This window comes from Pyxicephalus adspersus, chromosome 1 (genome assembly GCF_032062135.1).
Source record: "Pyxicephalus adspersus chromosome 1, UCB_Pads_2.0, whole genome shotgun sequence".
In the NCBI taxonomy this organism is placed as follows: Eukaryota; Metazoa; Chordata; class Amphibia; order Anura; family Pyxicephalidae; genus Pyxicephalus; species Pyxicephalus adspersus.
Genome location: NC_092858.1, coordinates 162,797,391 through 162,809,636, shown reverse-complemented (window position 1 = coordinate 162,809,636; position 12,246 = coordinate 162,797,391). Strand labels below are relative to the sequence as shown.

Here is a 12,246-nt window from a genome sequence, read left to right as displayed (position 1 = left end):
CATTATGCAGTATTGTAAACTGGACACTGAACTGATGATAGAATAGATTGTGCTCTTTACAAAGCTGTCACGTGGGAAAACACAAAATGCTCTATGGATGACTACACCAGAACACATTGCTGTTGGGGGTAATAGTTGTGAATGATCTCATTGATCGGGCATTTAGAATTTAATAAAGGAATGTGTTTTTAAACCCATCACTGCTATGTCAGCTTCACCTGTCTTCAGCTCCCTTTTACAGACAAATAATGAGGCTTTTAACAGAGAAGGGAATTCTTTTCTCACACATTTTCACATCTTTGCGGCATACATTAGATTATGAATTATATTTTTCCTGAGATGGAATTTATCTCCCTTTTTATTGTTTTTCTTAGAGGCTGACCTAAGACTAATAGTTCAGACTTGGATGTTGATACATTGGTGATGGTGTCTCTTTAATCTCCCCGATACAATAAATCTTCACAGGCCAGATTTGTAAGTGTCGGAGGCCTAAATACACAGATGTGTGGTGCAGTGTGGTGGAGATACATTAATCAAACAGCTGCCTGAGAAGAATCATCAATCTTTTGCTACATAAACTGTACAGATTTTTACATATGCCTAAACTATGAGTGAATCATGTATAATGCAGCCTGTCAATAGAATTAGCACCATAGTTTATTTTCTTTACAGTAATTGTTTTATCTGTTGATTCTGTCAGTAGATCAGTTATCTTTCCACTTTCTTTACCAGGGTGACATGTTGTTCCATTTGAGTAGGTTTGCACAGCAGCTTTGTCCCCTTCTCTGCTGTGTTAAGCCACCTCTTCCATATTCTGTAATGTAGGTTAACAGAATGTCAGGATAATCCAGGTCTTGACGCTCTGTTAATCTTGCATAGAAGCCAGCCAGTCCCAAACTGTGGCAGTGGTTCCTAGCTATACCGTAAAAGTGTTCTTGGTCGCTTTAAAGCTTTTGATAAATGGCGATGTGCAAAAGAGTTCAGAAATGACAAATACTATGCTTGACTATGGAGCAGAAGCAGATCAAGCAGAGCCTCACCAAAGGAGCCCCAAAAGCAGGGGTCTCATAGAGCCACAGGAAGAAACCGCTACCTCTTATACCTACCCATGCTTGGATACCACGGGACCCGCTAATCAGCATCCCACATGTAGTCACGTCTGATGTAACAACGTCGGCAGGGGGAAGTCAGTGAAGTGTATCGTATTCTCTTTGTGGGTAAATGTGTTTGTAGATGGAGATTTACTGCTCTTTTCCAGCATGCTCCGTTTTCAGTGCTTTGAAACATTAAAATTCATTCTTGCCTTCTTTCTTCCAGTACAAATGGTTTACCTCCAGCAACAAGTCCACATGTCCCCTGTGTAGAGAGACTTTCTTCTGAAATGTGCTAAGCAACGGATGCAGCTCACAACATCACTAGGTGAGTTTGTGGTAGAAGAGACCTCTGAAGCTATTATACAATCCTGCAATGATTGCAGTGGATTCAAAGCAATTTAGTAGAATAAATAACCTTTCATAAACATCTGGGGGGGCAGCTCACTGGTTTTTCTTATGTGTTCAAAATTTAGAGAAATCTGACTATCACACCTTAATGAACTTGCTGGACCTCACTTTTCAAAATCATAGTCATTATTTTGGAGTTAGACTCCTGTTGTGGCTAAAACAATCTCCACTGTTTTTTTTTTTTGCAAGATTTTGCAGCATGTCTGTGGTAAATTATGCACATTCAGGCAAATAAGGGTTTTCTAGGTTAGATACTGATGTCAGATAACAAAGCCTGGCCCGTAAACTGCACTCCATTACATCCCAAAGGTGCAGAAGTGCCAAAGATAAAAGTGAACAATTGTTGAAGATGACGTTGTAGATTGAAGCATTACTTGAACCTGTTACTGCAAACATCCAAACTTTTTTTACCTTTGACCAAATAATATCTGCAGTAATAAGTTATGAGAAAAGTTAGTGGAGTCAAGTTCAGTTGTTTTATGGAGAATAACAACCAATGTACAGCAGACCCTTTAATCCCTGTCTACAACCTAGATTTGATCCCTTACACTTTTGGACTGCAAGCAGTCATGTGCATGGGCTGTGCTATAACAATTGATCTTTCTGTATAGTAAAGGTTTTACATGCCAATTCCTAAACCTCAGATGCCAATGCAGAGCAATCAGTATTTTATAACCTACACATTCAGCTGTCCTTTAACCTATGTGGAGGGGTGTTTTGTGTTTTAGAAATCATAAGACAGATCTGCCGAAAGTTCACCTTGTTCATCCTTTTTAGCAGCTGGCTGTCCAAAAACTCTGAGCTGCTTTGCTTTATCCTCCAATAAAGTTCTGTCCTCAATGATGTCAGTGCCCTATTAGGGCCAGGACAGGTGGCCATCAGGTTTTGCAGTGGCCCTGGAACAATAAGAATGGAAAGCCCTGTTTAACAAGGTTTATAGATCAGTTATAGGTTTAAGTGTTTCTATTATTATTAAACAGGAATATATATAACGCAACATATTATGCAGCGCTGAAATTTAAAAAGGGGTAGCAAATGATACCCCAGATAGATACAGACAGACAGACACAGACTGACAGACACAGACAGGGACACAGGAGGACTATCTAAGATGTGTGGGAAGTAACAATTATTAGTAGAGGGGTGATATGTAGTGGTGAGAAATAGTGAGGGTTTTAGGAGACAGAAGAAAACGGGTGGGCAAGTTTGAAAAAATTAGTGTTGAGTGCTCTTTTAAATGAGCAGAAAGTAGGAGCAAGCCGAAAAGGACAAGGAAGACCATCCAGGGAGTCGGGCAGCTCTAGAAAAGCATTTAAAGGTATATCCTTAATTGAGATTATCAGAACAGAAAATTTTTGAGATGGAATTATTCTCCAGCAGCATACATGTGAATATTATTTATATTTTCTTTTCCCTTTAGCTTCATAGTAAATCCAATCAACTCTATTTTAAAATATATATACCTAGTTTATCTCTGAATTTCATTTTGAGATTTTGTCAGGATTAGATGTTGGATGACATTTGGGGTCTTTATAGAGACTGCCTTCTGCACCATAGGGAAAAAAACAATTGGCCGAACGAGGAATTTTTTGGCCAACGCCCTGTTTTTTTCCCTAGTAAAAGCACTAATCTTCTGCTTACGTAACCATGCCTGCCCGTAGGATACCAGCACATATGTTCATAGGAGAATTGGCCAGATAAAATATCTTTCTGCCAGTGGGATTGTCTCTTAATATCCTTCCATAAATTTCATTTTCAGAAACATTAAAAACAATTATACATCTAATTATAAATGCCATGATAGGGTTTTATGGAGAAAACTCTTAACTTATTGTACAGTGCTGCGTATTATGTTGGCGCTATAAAAATGCAGTTAATAATAACAATAATAATAAATTATAACACTTTGTATTTTGAAAATTAATTTAGGATTTACATTTGGTGAGAATGCGGTAGGGTCTGTGCTGGTTATGACCCTGGCAAGAAAACCTGCATCACCCCTGATTCTGCACGGTGGCTCAGAGGTTAGCACTCTGGCCTTTGCAGCGCTAGGTCATAGCCAGGACACTATCTACATGGCGTTTGCAGCATCTCAATGTGGGTGGGTTTTCTCCCACATTCCATAAACATGCAGTTAGGTTAAATGGCTTCCCCCCAAATTGACCTTCCACTGTAATAATGACATATGACTATTGTAGGGACTTTAGATTGTGAAGCCCTTTGAGGGACTGTTAGTGACATGACTATGGACTTTGTAAAGCGCTGCGTAATATGTCAATACTATATAAATACAAAATAATAATAAATCTGCTAGGACCGAAGGGGCTTTGCTGTGAGCTGAATATTTTTTATTGGCACCATAATAGATGATCTATAGGAATATATGGAAAATAATCTCTTTTAATTATCTTTCTTTATAGATGTTTTTAAGTCTCACTCAGTAATCCTTCTTTTTCTCTTTCAGAAAAAAAACAGGTTGTTCCTAGCCCTGGCTTTCATTACTGGAACTGGGATGAGAAAGATCTCCCCAATGTAGGTCCTCATCTGAGATAAAGATTCTGCCTATCTGCAATCAAATCTGAAATAAAAAAAAACCTTGGGTTGAGGAACCCTTTGTACTGGCTTTGCAAGTTGTGTATAAATATGATTGTAAAGACTGATAATGATACACAAATGCGAGTACTGGTTTTATTCATTGATCCCTATATTGGGGCTGTAATGCTATACTTGTTCTATCATTGCAGGCTTATGTAATAAAACAAAGAGTTAAGATCACCATACATGTTACATCACCATACAGTCTGAGTATGTAAATTTGAACAATAAACTTTAGTTTTACCAAAACTGTGTGATATGACCTACACAATTCTTTCAATCTGGATCCAGTCTCATAGGCTCTTGCATTAGACAGGTGTTGGTATATCTAAAGCAGATTGTACAGAAATATTGTAAAGTATAATAAAAAGTATAGGCTTAATGTATAAAGCATATAAGCCTATAGCAGCCAATCAGAAAAAAACATTTACGTGTCTGGCCTTGAAAATACAATAGATTTCTGCACATAAAACAACTTTTTTTCATTGTCCTAATAAACATGCCTGCTGGTTTATCAGTGCTCTGCTATCTAAACGTTTATTGCTTGTTTAGGTATTGTAAAATATCTAAATATCGACAAATCAGACTTTATGAGCAGATAAATCATAGATGGACAAGTATTGCCTTAAACTGACTAAATTGGGAAAAACTTTTAAGTTTAATGATGTCATTCACATGTACAGCGATAAACGTCAATGTTCTCTTGTAAAAATCGTTGTATCCTTCTTTGGAAACTATTTTAAGTAAAACCCAATGCAAAAAAAGTAATAGATGTGTTGTGATTGTTGTGTTGTGAAATTTTTACAGATCTACACCATGGCAGTTTCATAGGTCAATCAGAACTGGGTTAATCAATTACTGGTTTGTCTTCTTTGGTCTTTGTGGCCCTTTGTGGCTTATACCAAATGATGGATACTGCATTTCATTTCTGTGTCTATTATGAGCTCATGGTGAGGAGAGTGCTTTAGGTATTTAGGACTAGGATCTCAGGGGTAGTGACCACAACAAATATAAAGTGCATCCTCATGACTAAGGCAACCAGTGTCTATCCATGTTTAATATTGTAAAGCCGATCAGCAGTAGAGATAAACTTGAAAATTGGCCATGAAAAATCTAGAGTAGAATTTAGTTGATTCTAATCAAACTTAATTAGTTGGAGGAAAATAAGTACAGCTGAGAGAAAGGGTCTTTTCATGTGGTTTCAAGGGCAACATTTAAACACAAATTTAATATAAAAAACATGTTTGGAGAATGCTTAAGAGCCATACACAGAAGGGTTTTTTTTTAATTTAAAAAATGATTTTTTTATTTTAAAAATGGCATCTGTGTCTCCTTAAAATTCCCACCAGACCCTTCTGGGCATGCAGCTTGGGTGGCCAGGAAAGGAAAGCCAAGCAAGTTTCCGTCTTCCCATTTCTGTACTTCACCAGACCGTATACTTTTTAACATCGGGCCTTTTCCCCACTTTCGGTTTGCCAAAATAGAGGTGAGGATAATATTAATAATATTAATATTTATAATAAACAGTATTTGTATAGCACCAACATATTACGCAGCACTGTACAATAAATAGGAGTTGCAAATGACAGACGGATATGGACAGTATGAGGGAAGTTATAGTGGAATCTGGATTATGCTTTATAGTAGGAGGACAACCAAATACCCTCCCCCTCCCAGGGAGATTAGGTAATAATGGGTGAATGTGGGAAAACAAAAACGCACACATTTCTTGAAAACGATTCATTAAGTCAATGCACAAACACAACTCGTTAATCTCCATGTTCATTGTAAACCATTCCAATCATGATGAACCAGTAATAATGTCACAAAGGATTGCTTCATTACATATTTAAAAAAAATAAAACAAAAGAAAAACTGTGAAAAGAAACAGTGTAAGGTATCTTTTAAACTTCCATGCAAACCCTCACCAGGGTGGCCATTAATAGGAGGGCAGCAGCTTCTCCTCATCCTCACCAACATTACAGGGTATCTTGTAAGGGGGAAGCCTCTACTTAGGTGTGGCTGGAACCCAACAATAACTTTTCTTGTCTATTCCCTTAGTTCTGTTAAATTTACCATTGGAAGATCTTTATGATATTTATATGATAACTTAAAAAATGCATGTGGCTCCTGCCCAAATCTTATGAGCTAATAACTTCCTGTTTTCTGCCTGTGATCCCCATCCCCATCCCCTCTGTAATGGATAAAAGAAGAGGGACAAGACTCCAGTTTTATTCCGTGTCTGTTGCTCTGATACAAAGGGGATTGTGTCACCTTAGGACAGGTAGTGTGTTACTGGAATTAGCAGGTAAAAGTATTCCAAGAAAAGAAACTGATCCAAGGACCAGTAAGCTGCAATATTATACATTTTTGTTCAGGGTTTAGGTACAGCTTAAGCTTTTCTCTGCCACAGACATAATAAATGTTGCATACTTGTCCCTGTGTATTGCATCATGTTGGTAAAAGGGTATTTCGGAATGAAGTCATTCTCAAATTTTACATTGTAGTTTTTTTAGATGGTGGTGTAGATGCAGCATGACATGGCTTCCAACCCTCGGGTCCCCAAAGTGAACTGCTCACCAAGTGCTCTGTCCTGCTATGAAGAACTGTAAATATATACCAAGAGGACTGTCAGTGCATGCATAAATACAATTCTGCCACTAGATATCTAATATACCCAAAAAGTGTACTGTGCCCATGGGTCTTTATTTATAAAACAGGTCTCTTGGGAATCTTCCAGATCCAAATGTTTTTATTGGCAGTCATTGATTCCCACCAGGGTATGTCCGATTCCCTGTTTTATAAATAGAGTCCTAAATTTCTTTCCACTTTCTTGAACAATATTAAAGATCTTCTTTTTTGTTGCTTCCTTTATGCTAAATATTTCCACCCCTCAGCCCTTGATGTTGGCAGGTCTGCTTAAAATTGAATTTTTACAGCTTTCTATGTAAAAATGAACTTTTATTTAGGCTGATGAAATGGATATAAAACCTATTCTTCTGAATGCATTGCAAAATATTCAGGCTCTGTGATGAAGCATCTTTTCATTCTGGGGGAAGATGGTGACTAATTCTGCATAATGTCATGGACAGAAATCCGGAAGGCAGCAAATGGTAATAGGAAAAGTCACTTGAGGACAAAGTTCACATTGGTTCCTGCCTTGAACACCAGCTGTCCGTGCTGTGATTCCAACTCCCCTTCTCCATTAACACATGGCATTGTCTAAATGAAAACAAGAACAATAGGATTTTTAAAAAAGAATGTTGGATAATAAACTAACATAAGCATCAGGGTCCAGGCTCAGCTGTGTTTTTTATATAAATATACCTGTTCTTCATTCCGTGTCCTTACATAAAGGATTACTGATGTGATTTGATATAACAGAATACTGCTAATTGGTCTCATAATTGATGTAAAGATGTAAATTTTCTTAGGCTTGTGATCAACGATTGAAAAGATCACTCTGCAGGTGCAGCGTATAATACTTCTGCTCCAAAGAACAGAAAAGTCTATCAGACTAACATTACTAAACAAGACCACATACTGATTTTTGTCAAATATTATTTTTGCCTATATTGTTTTTAAAATGATTATTTTTATTAATACTATGATTATAAAGTGCCAACATGTTATGCAACGCTGTACATTAAATAGGAATTGCAGATGACAAACATGCATAATAAAGTACAATAACACAGAAGGGGGGGACACAAAGCCTACAATATAACTGTTTTTTTATAGCTTGCTTTTTTAAAATAATTATTTTCACAAAAGGACCAATATGGGACTTTTCTGCCACCAAATTTGATCAAACCTAATCTATCCATGAAAACACAATTTGTTAAAAACTAGCTTTAATAATGGTATAAATACTTTTCACATAGCTCATCTACAGTTCTTGACGCATTTCACAGCTTCCTTTGTTTCTTCAGAATAACTTTTTGATGGCTGTTAACACAAATAATGCTTTTTAACTCTCGTATCAAAAATCCAATGAGCCTTTCTGTTGGTCTAGATGATGGGCATTGAAGCAGGAGATATCTGTATTTATGGATTCACATATTTCTCATGGTAAGCATATAAGTAGGTAAGTCAACCAATGACCAATGACCTTCATTACTAAAAGAGAGAGAAAAAAGCGATAACTTTTTCTAAATGTACACATAATTTAAATTATGAACTAATACAAATAATGAAATAGTGCATACATATACTTGCACAACTTTTTGTATTTTTCAGGTCTCCCATCTGCTGTGCAGGCACCATGTCAGATCTGGGACTCTCATTGACCTCCTTAGCTCCTGTGGCTGCTCTGCCCAGAGGCCATAGGTGTTCCGCATTTTCCTCTTGAGTCGGTTACCCATGGGCCTGCTTTTGCTGATCCGATTTAAAGGATTGCTTGGAAATCTGAAGTGAATTTAATGATTGGATATGTTGATAAATATCACTAGTTAGAATCATATGTATAAATGATTGATCAAACCTGGCTGGAGTGCCCATCTGTTGGAGCATCCTTAGCATTTTCCTATTGTTCACATAATTAATCTCCTTTGTAGACTATACAAAGCATAATCACAAGCTGCACCTCTGAATTTCCTTTTTTTTTTTTTTTAAATGTTATTTATCATGAAAAATTACAAGCAGAATGTCAAATCTCCGGACACGTTGCTCCACATCTGACACTGGTCATAGTTCTATCTCCTAGAATGACACTGATACAGGCAGGGCTACCATTAGAAATTTCTGGGCGCCATAATAGATAAGCTTTCTGACCCTTCGTCCCCCCATTTCTAAAGGTTCTAGCTTTAAAAAAAGTGAAACACTTTTGAGTGGTGCTCGGTACAGGATTACCCTTTGTTTCTCCACTGATGGCCACCCTGAATGTAGGAAATGTATTATGGCAATCAAGGCCATGCACTTTCCTAAAGATGGCTTCTCTTTTCTGTCGGTCGAAATAACCTGAACAGCTTCTAAACAATGAAAATACACCACAGTGCATCATGGCTGCTACATTAGTACCAGAGCCCCCTTTTGGATCTGCTATGTTGAGGATTGCAAGTGTTGTGATTGATGAACATGCCAATGGTGGCTTTGAATGAACCCAAATGTGGTGGTGCCGTTGGGGATGATAAAGAAGGGTATTATGAGATAGTAAAGCTTCAGAGCTATCAACTCTGATTAGTGGTGCTCCTATCTGGTGTATATTGCCAGAAATATGTTTAGGAATCACAAACTTGGCCAAGCAGAATTTAATGAGTACAGTTTACATACATCTATTTCTGATGTACTTGACTGCTTGGCTAAAATATTTAATTTAATGAATGCCGTGTGTTACTAAATGTTATTTTATAACACATAACAAATGTGTGTTTTCACCATCTCTAATACAAATCTATTAAGCATGCAAATATATTTCTGTCACTATATTGCTTCTCTGCCTTCAATTATTTTTTATTTTCCAGCGATTTATTCTTTCCGTTTCCTACATGGCTTTGGAAATTGCAAGCAGAGGACTCTCATCAGCTCCTCATTCTTTTTGCCTCCAGATAATTGATAGCCAGACTTTAAATTTTTATTGAAAAAGAATAAAAGACGTATATAGTTTCTTAACTCTAATGAAACTTAAGATTTATTAGAGAGAAATAAAATGACCTCACCCAAACTCCCAAAATAGAAAACATTTTGCCAAATCAAATACGTGCAGCAATAATAGTAACTTAGACGATGGGGGATTTTTTAACATCTCATTTTTCTTTTTAGTTTACCCAGAAGGTCTGTGCCTGCGGTGTGTCCAGCACACATCTGTACTTTGAACGCTATTACAAATGCCGGTTTCTTCTATCCACTAACAATGGCTGGAACACTACAATAACTTCTACTGAGCCGTTCTATCCTTTTCATGCAGGTTCACTATTACATAACGGCTGCCGATAATATCAGTACGGTTCTCAAATGCTGTTTTTCTTTCTCCAGGTTTCTCTGAAAAGATTCTGCCTTTGTACAGTACATCAAGGGAAAAATATGACCTTTCGATTGTATTCCAAAGGTGGCTAGTGCTGGGATAATCATGCTGGTTGCCTTTACTGACCGCCAGATTATCTGTTACCTGGGGAGATTTTTAGAACCCCCGTTTACTAGTCTCATCTTTATTGCATGCTTCATTATGAGCCCACTGTCCATACTGGTGGACTGCTGGTAAATAGGCCAATAGGAGCTCTCCTAATATAAAACTATAGTGTAACACATATCGTTATAGGAGAAATTTGGCTATTTAGGTGTAATGTATATTATTATTTTAATCATGGTGTCCATTTTTTTTTATCTGTGGAGAATTCCAACACAAAGAAAGATTTGTAATAAAGACCAGTCACTGCTGCTCTCTCCCATTGTGTAGGGTGACTAGTATTGGATTTTCCCCTTTCAGTTTTCTGCAGGCAGCCTATAGTTGATGAAACTATTGGTTCTTAAGTCGATCCCAGCTATAATTTGCAATTTTATGCTGCAATTTGCTGAAATCTTATGCTGCAGGCTTAACCATCCTCCAAATCCATTCAGCTGAATAAAGGCAGTTGTACTGGACCATGGTTCCAGAAAGTGACAAGTCAATTCTGGCCAAGCAGTTGCTTTTCCTCCTCTAAAGCAGGGGTCCCAAACCCCCGGCCGTCTGACATCTGGGCCGCGAGAGCAAGGAGACTCACTCAGAGAAGGGCTACAGCAGCGGTCCCCAACCTGTGGTTTGCGAGAAAATTTTGGTGATCCACGGCTCTGGTCGGTGCACTCCCCAACGGGGTCAGGAGAAGAACCCTGCTTGGGGGGGTTGCACCTTCTAGAACCGCAGACCATGTCTCCCGTTTGCATTACAGGCTCAGGGCGGTGGGCGGGTTGTGTCACTCTCCCATCGCAGGTCTGTGGTCTGAGTAGAAGAGCGGGTTCTGGCATCATGACGCCACTCTGGTGGAAGTTTCTTCCCCTTTGAGTAACACTCGGCTCCCAGCGCATGTGCAGTCCAGACTCCGTTTTTTAGTAGTCCGTGATGTCCAAAAGGTTGGAGACCACTACTCCAAGGAAACTGCAAAGCATCCTTAAGAACAACACCTTGTTTCCACTGCAAATGTGAAAGGGTCCTTAGTATCCCAGGGTTTCAAAAGTTTTTGCTGAAGTGTATTTATATCTTATATTCTTTCATGGCTATTGAGGAACATATTTATATCAATATTTATGTGGCCAGAGTTTGAGTTTAGTGCACCAAAAAATTGTCTTCCTTTCTTAACTAAATGGCCGGATAACAATAAAAATTATCCCCCAGCACTTAATCAAGCTAGTTGGCATAAAGGGATGCAATTCATTGTTTCAACATTTAGGTTAAATTTACACTGTTCAATGTAGCTTGCAACATGTATTGCTGTAAAACACATTCATTGGTGTGAATTGGCCCATGTAGTTTCCATTTTAAACTGAAAAAAACACACAGCTGTGAACCAGCCCTATATGGAGAGATAGGATTTCTGCATTTTAATTCTGAAATATATATGTGTTTTGATGCATGAACATTGATAAGTGTGAACAGGTCCCAAGATCTTTGTGACATACATTTGTAAATACATCAGAGGATGCACTGCTACATTGTCACCGCCGCTAAGTGTGCTCCCCAATGCCAAAAAAAGTAACTCCCAACCTAGGACATGTACAGTATATGGAAGGAATACAGAATACATTCAGCACAGATAATACATTTATAGCATAACGAAGCAGTGTGCCAATTAGGCCATGCACCACACCATCTTTATATATGGGAATATACCTGTTGGTTTAGGATGAAGTGGTCGTGAGCATGATCTGCAATAAAGTCTAAAGGACCCTTTTACGAGTTCAGCTAAAGGGTCTCCAAACACAAAGGGGAATGATTGGAAATTCACACTAAATGCACTAAATCCAAATGACTAGAAGGAAGCCAGCCTTTGCTGGTTTACAAATGTGCTGACTGGAGGAAAGAACAGAGAGATCATCTGTGTGCTGCTGCTCTTTATTCGTCTATTCAGAAGGCTGCGGTGTGTTCTGATCCAAACTATACCGCCATTGCAGTGCAGTCCCAGGACCTGGCCGGTGTAAAAGATAAAGCTGGAGTGATAAGTCTATAAGTAGTAGTATC

At 38.1% G+C, this 12,246-nt stretch overlaps 1 protein-coding gene across 1 annotated transcript in view; it reads left to right on the top strand.

The window, feature by feature from the left end:
* LTN1 (listerin E3 ubiquitin protein ligase 1) overlaps positions 1–1,419 on the top strand; it is a 51,191-nt gene extending 49,772 nt beyond the window's left edge. The window contains exon 30 of the mRNA XM_072398023.1: positions 1,318–1,419. Coding sequence (XP_072254124.1) covers positions 1,318–1,380 — 63 coding nt within the window. The 3' untranslated portion in view covers positions 1,381–1,419. The remainder of the gene's footprint in view (positions 1–1,317) is intronic.
* The last annotated feature ends 10,827 nt before the right edge of the window (positions 1,420–12,246 follow it).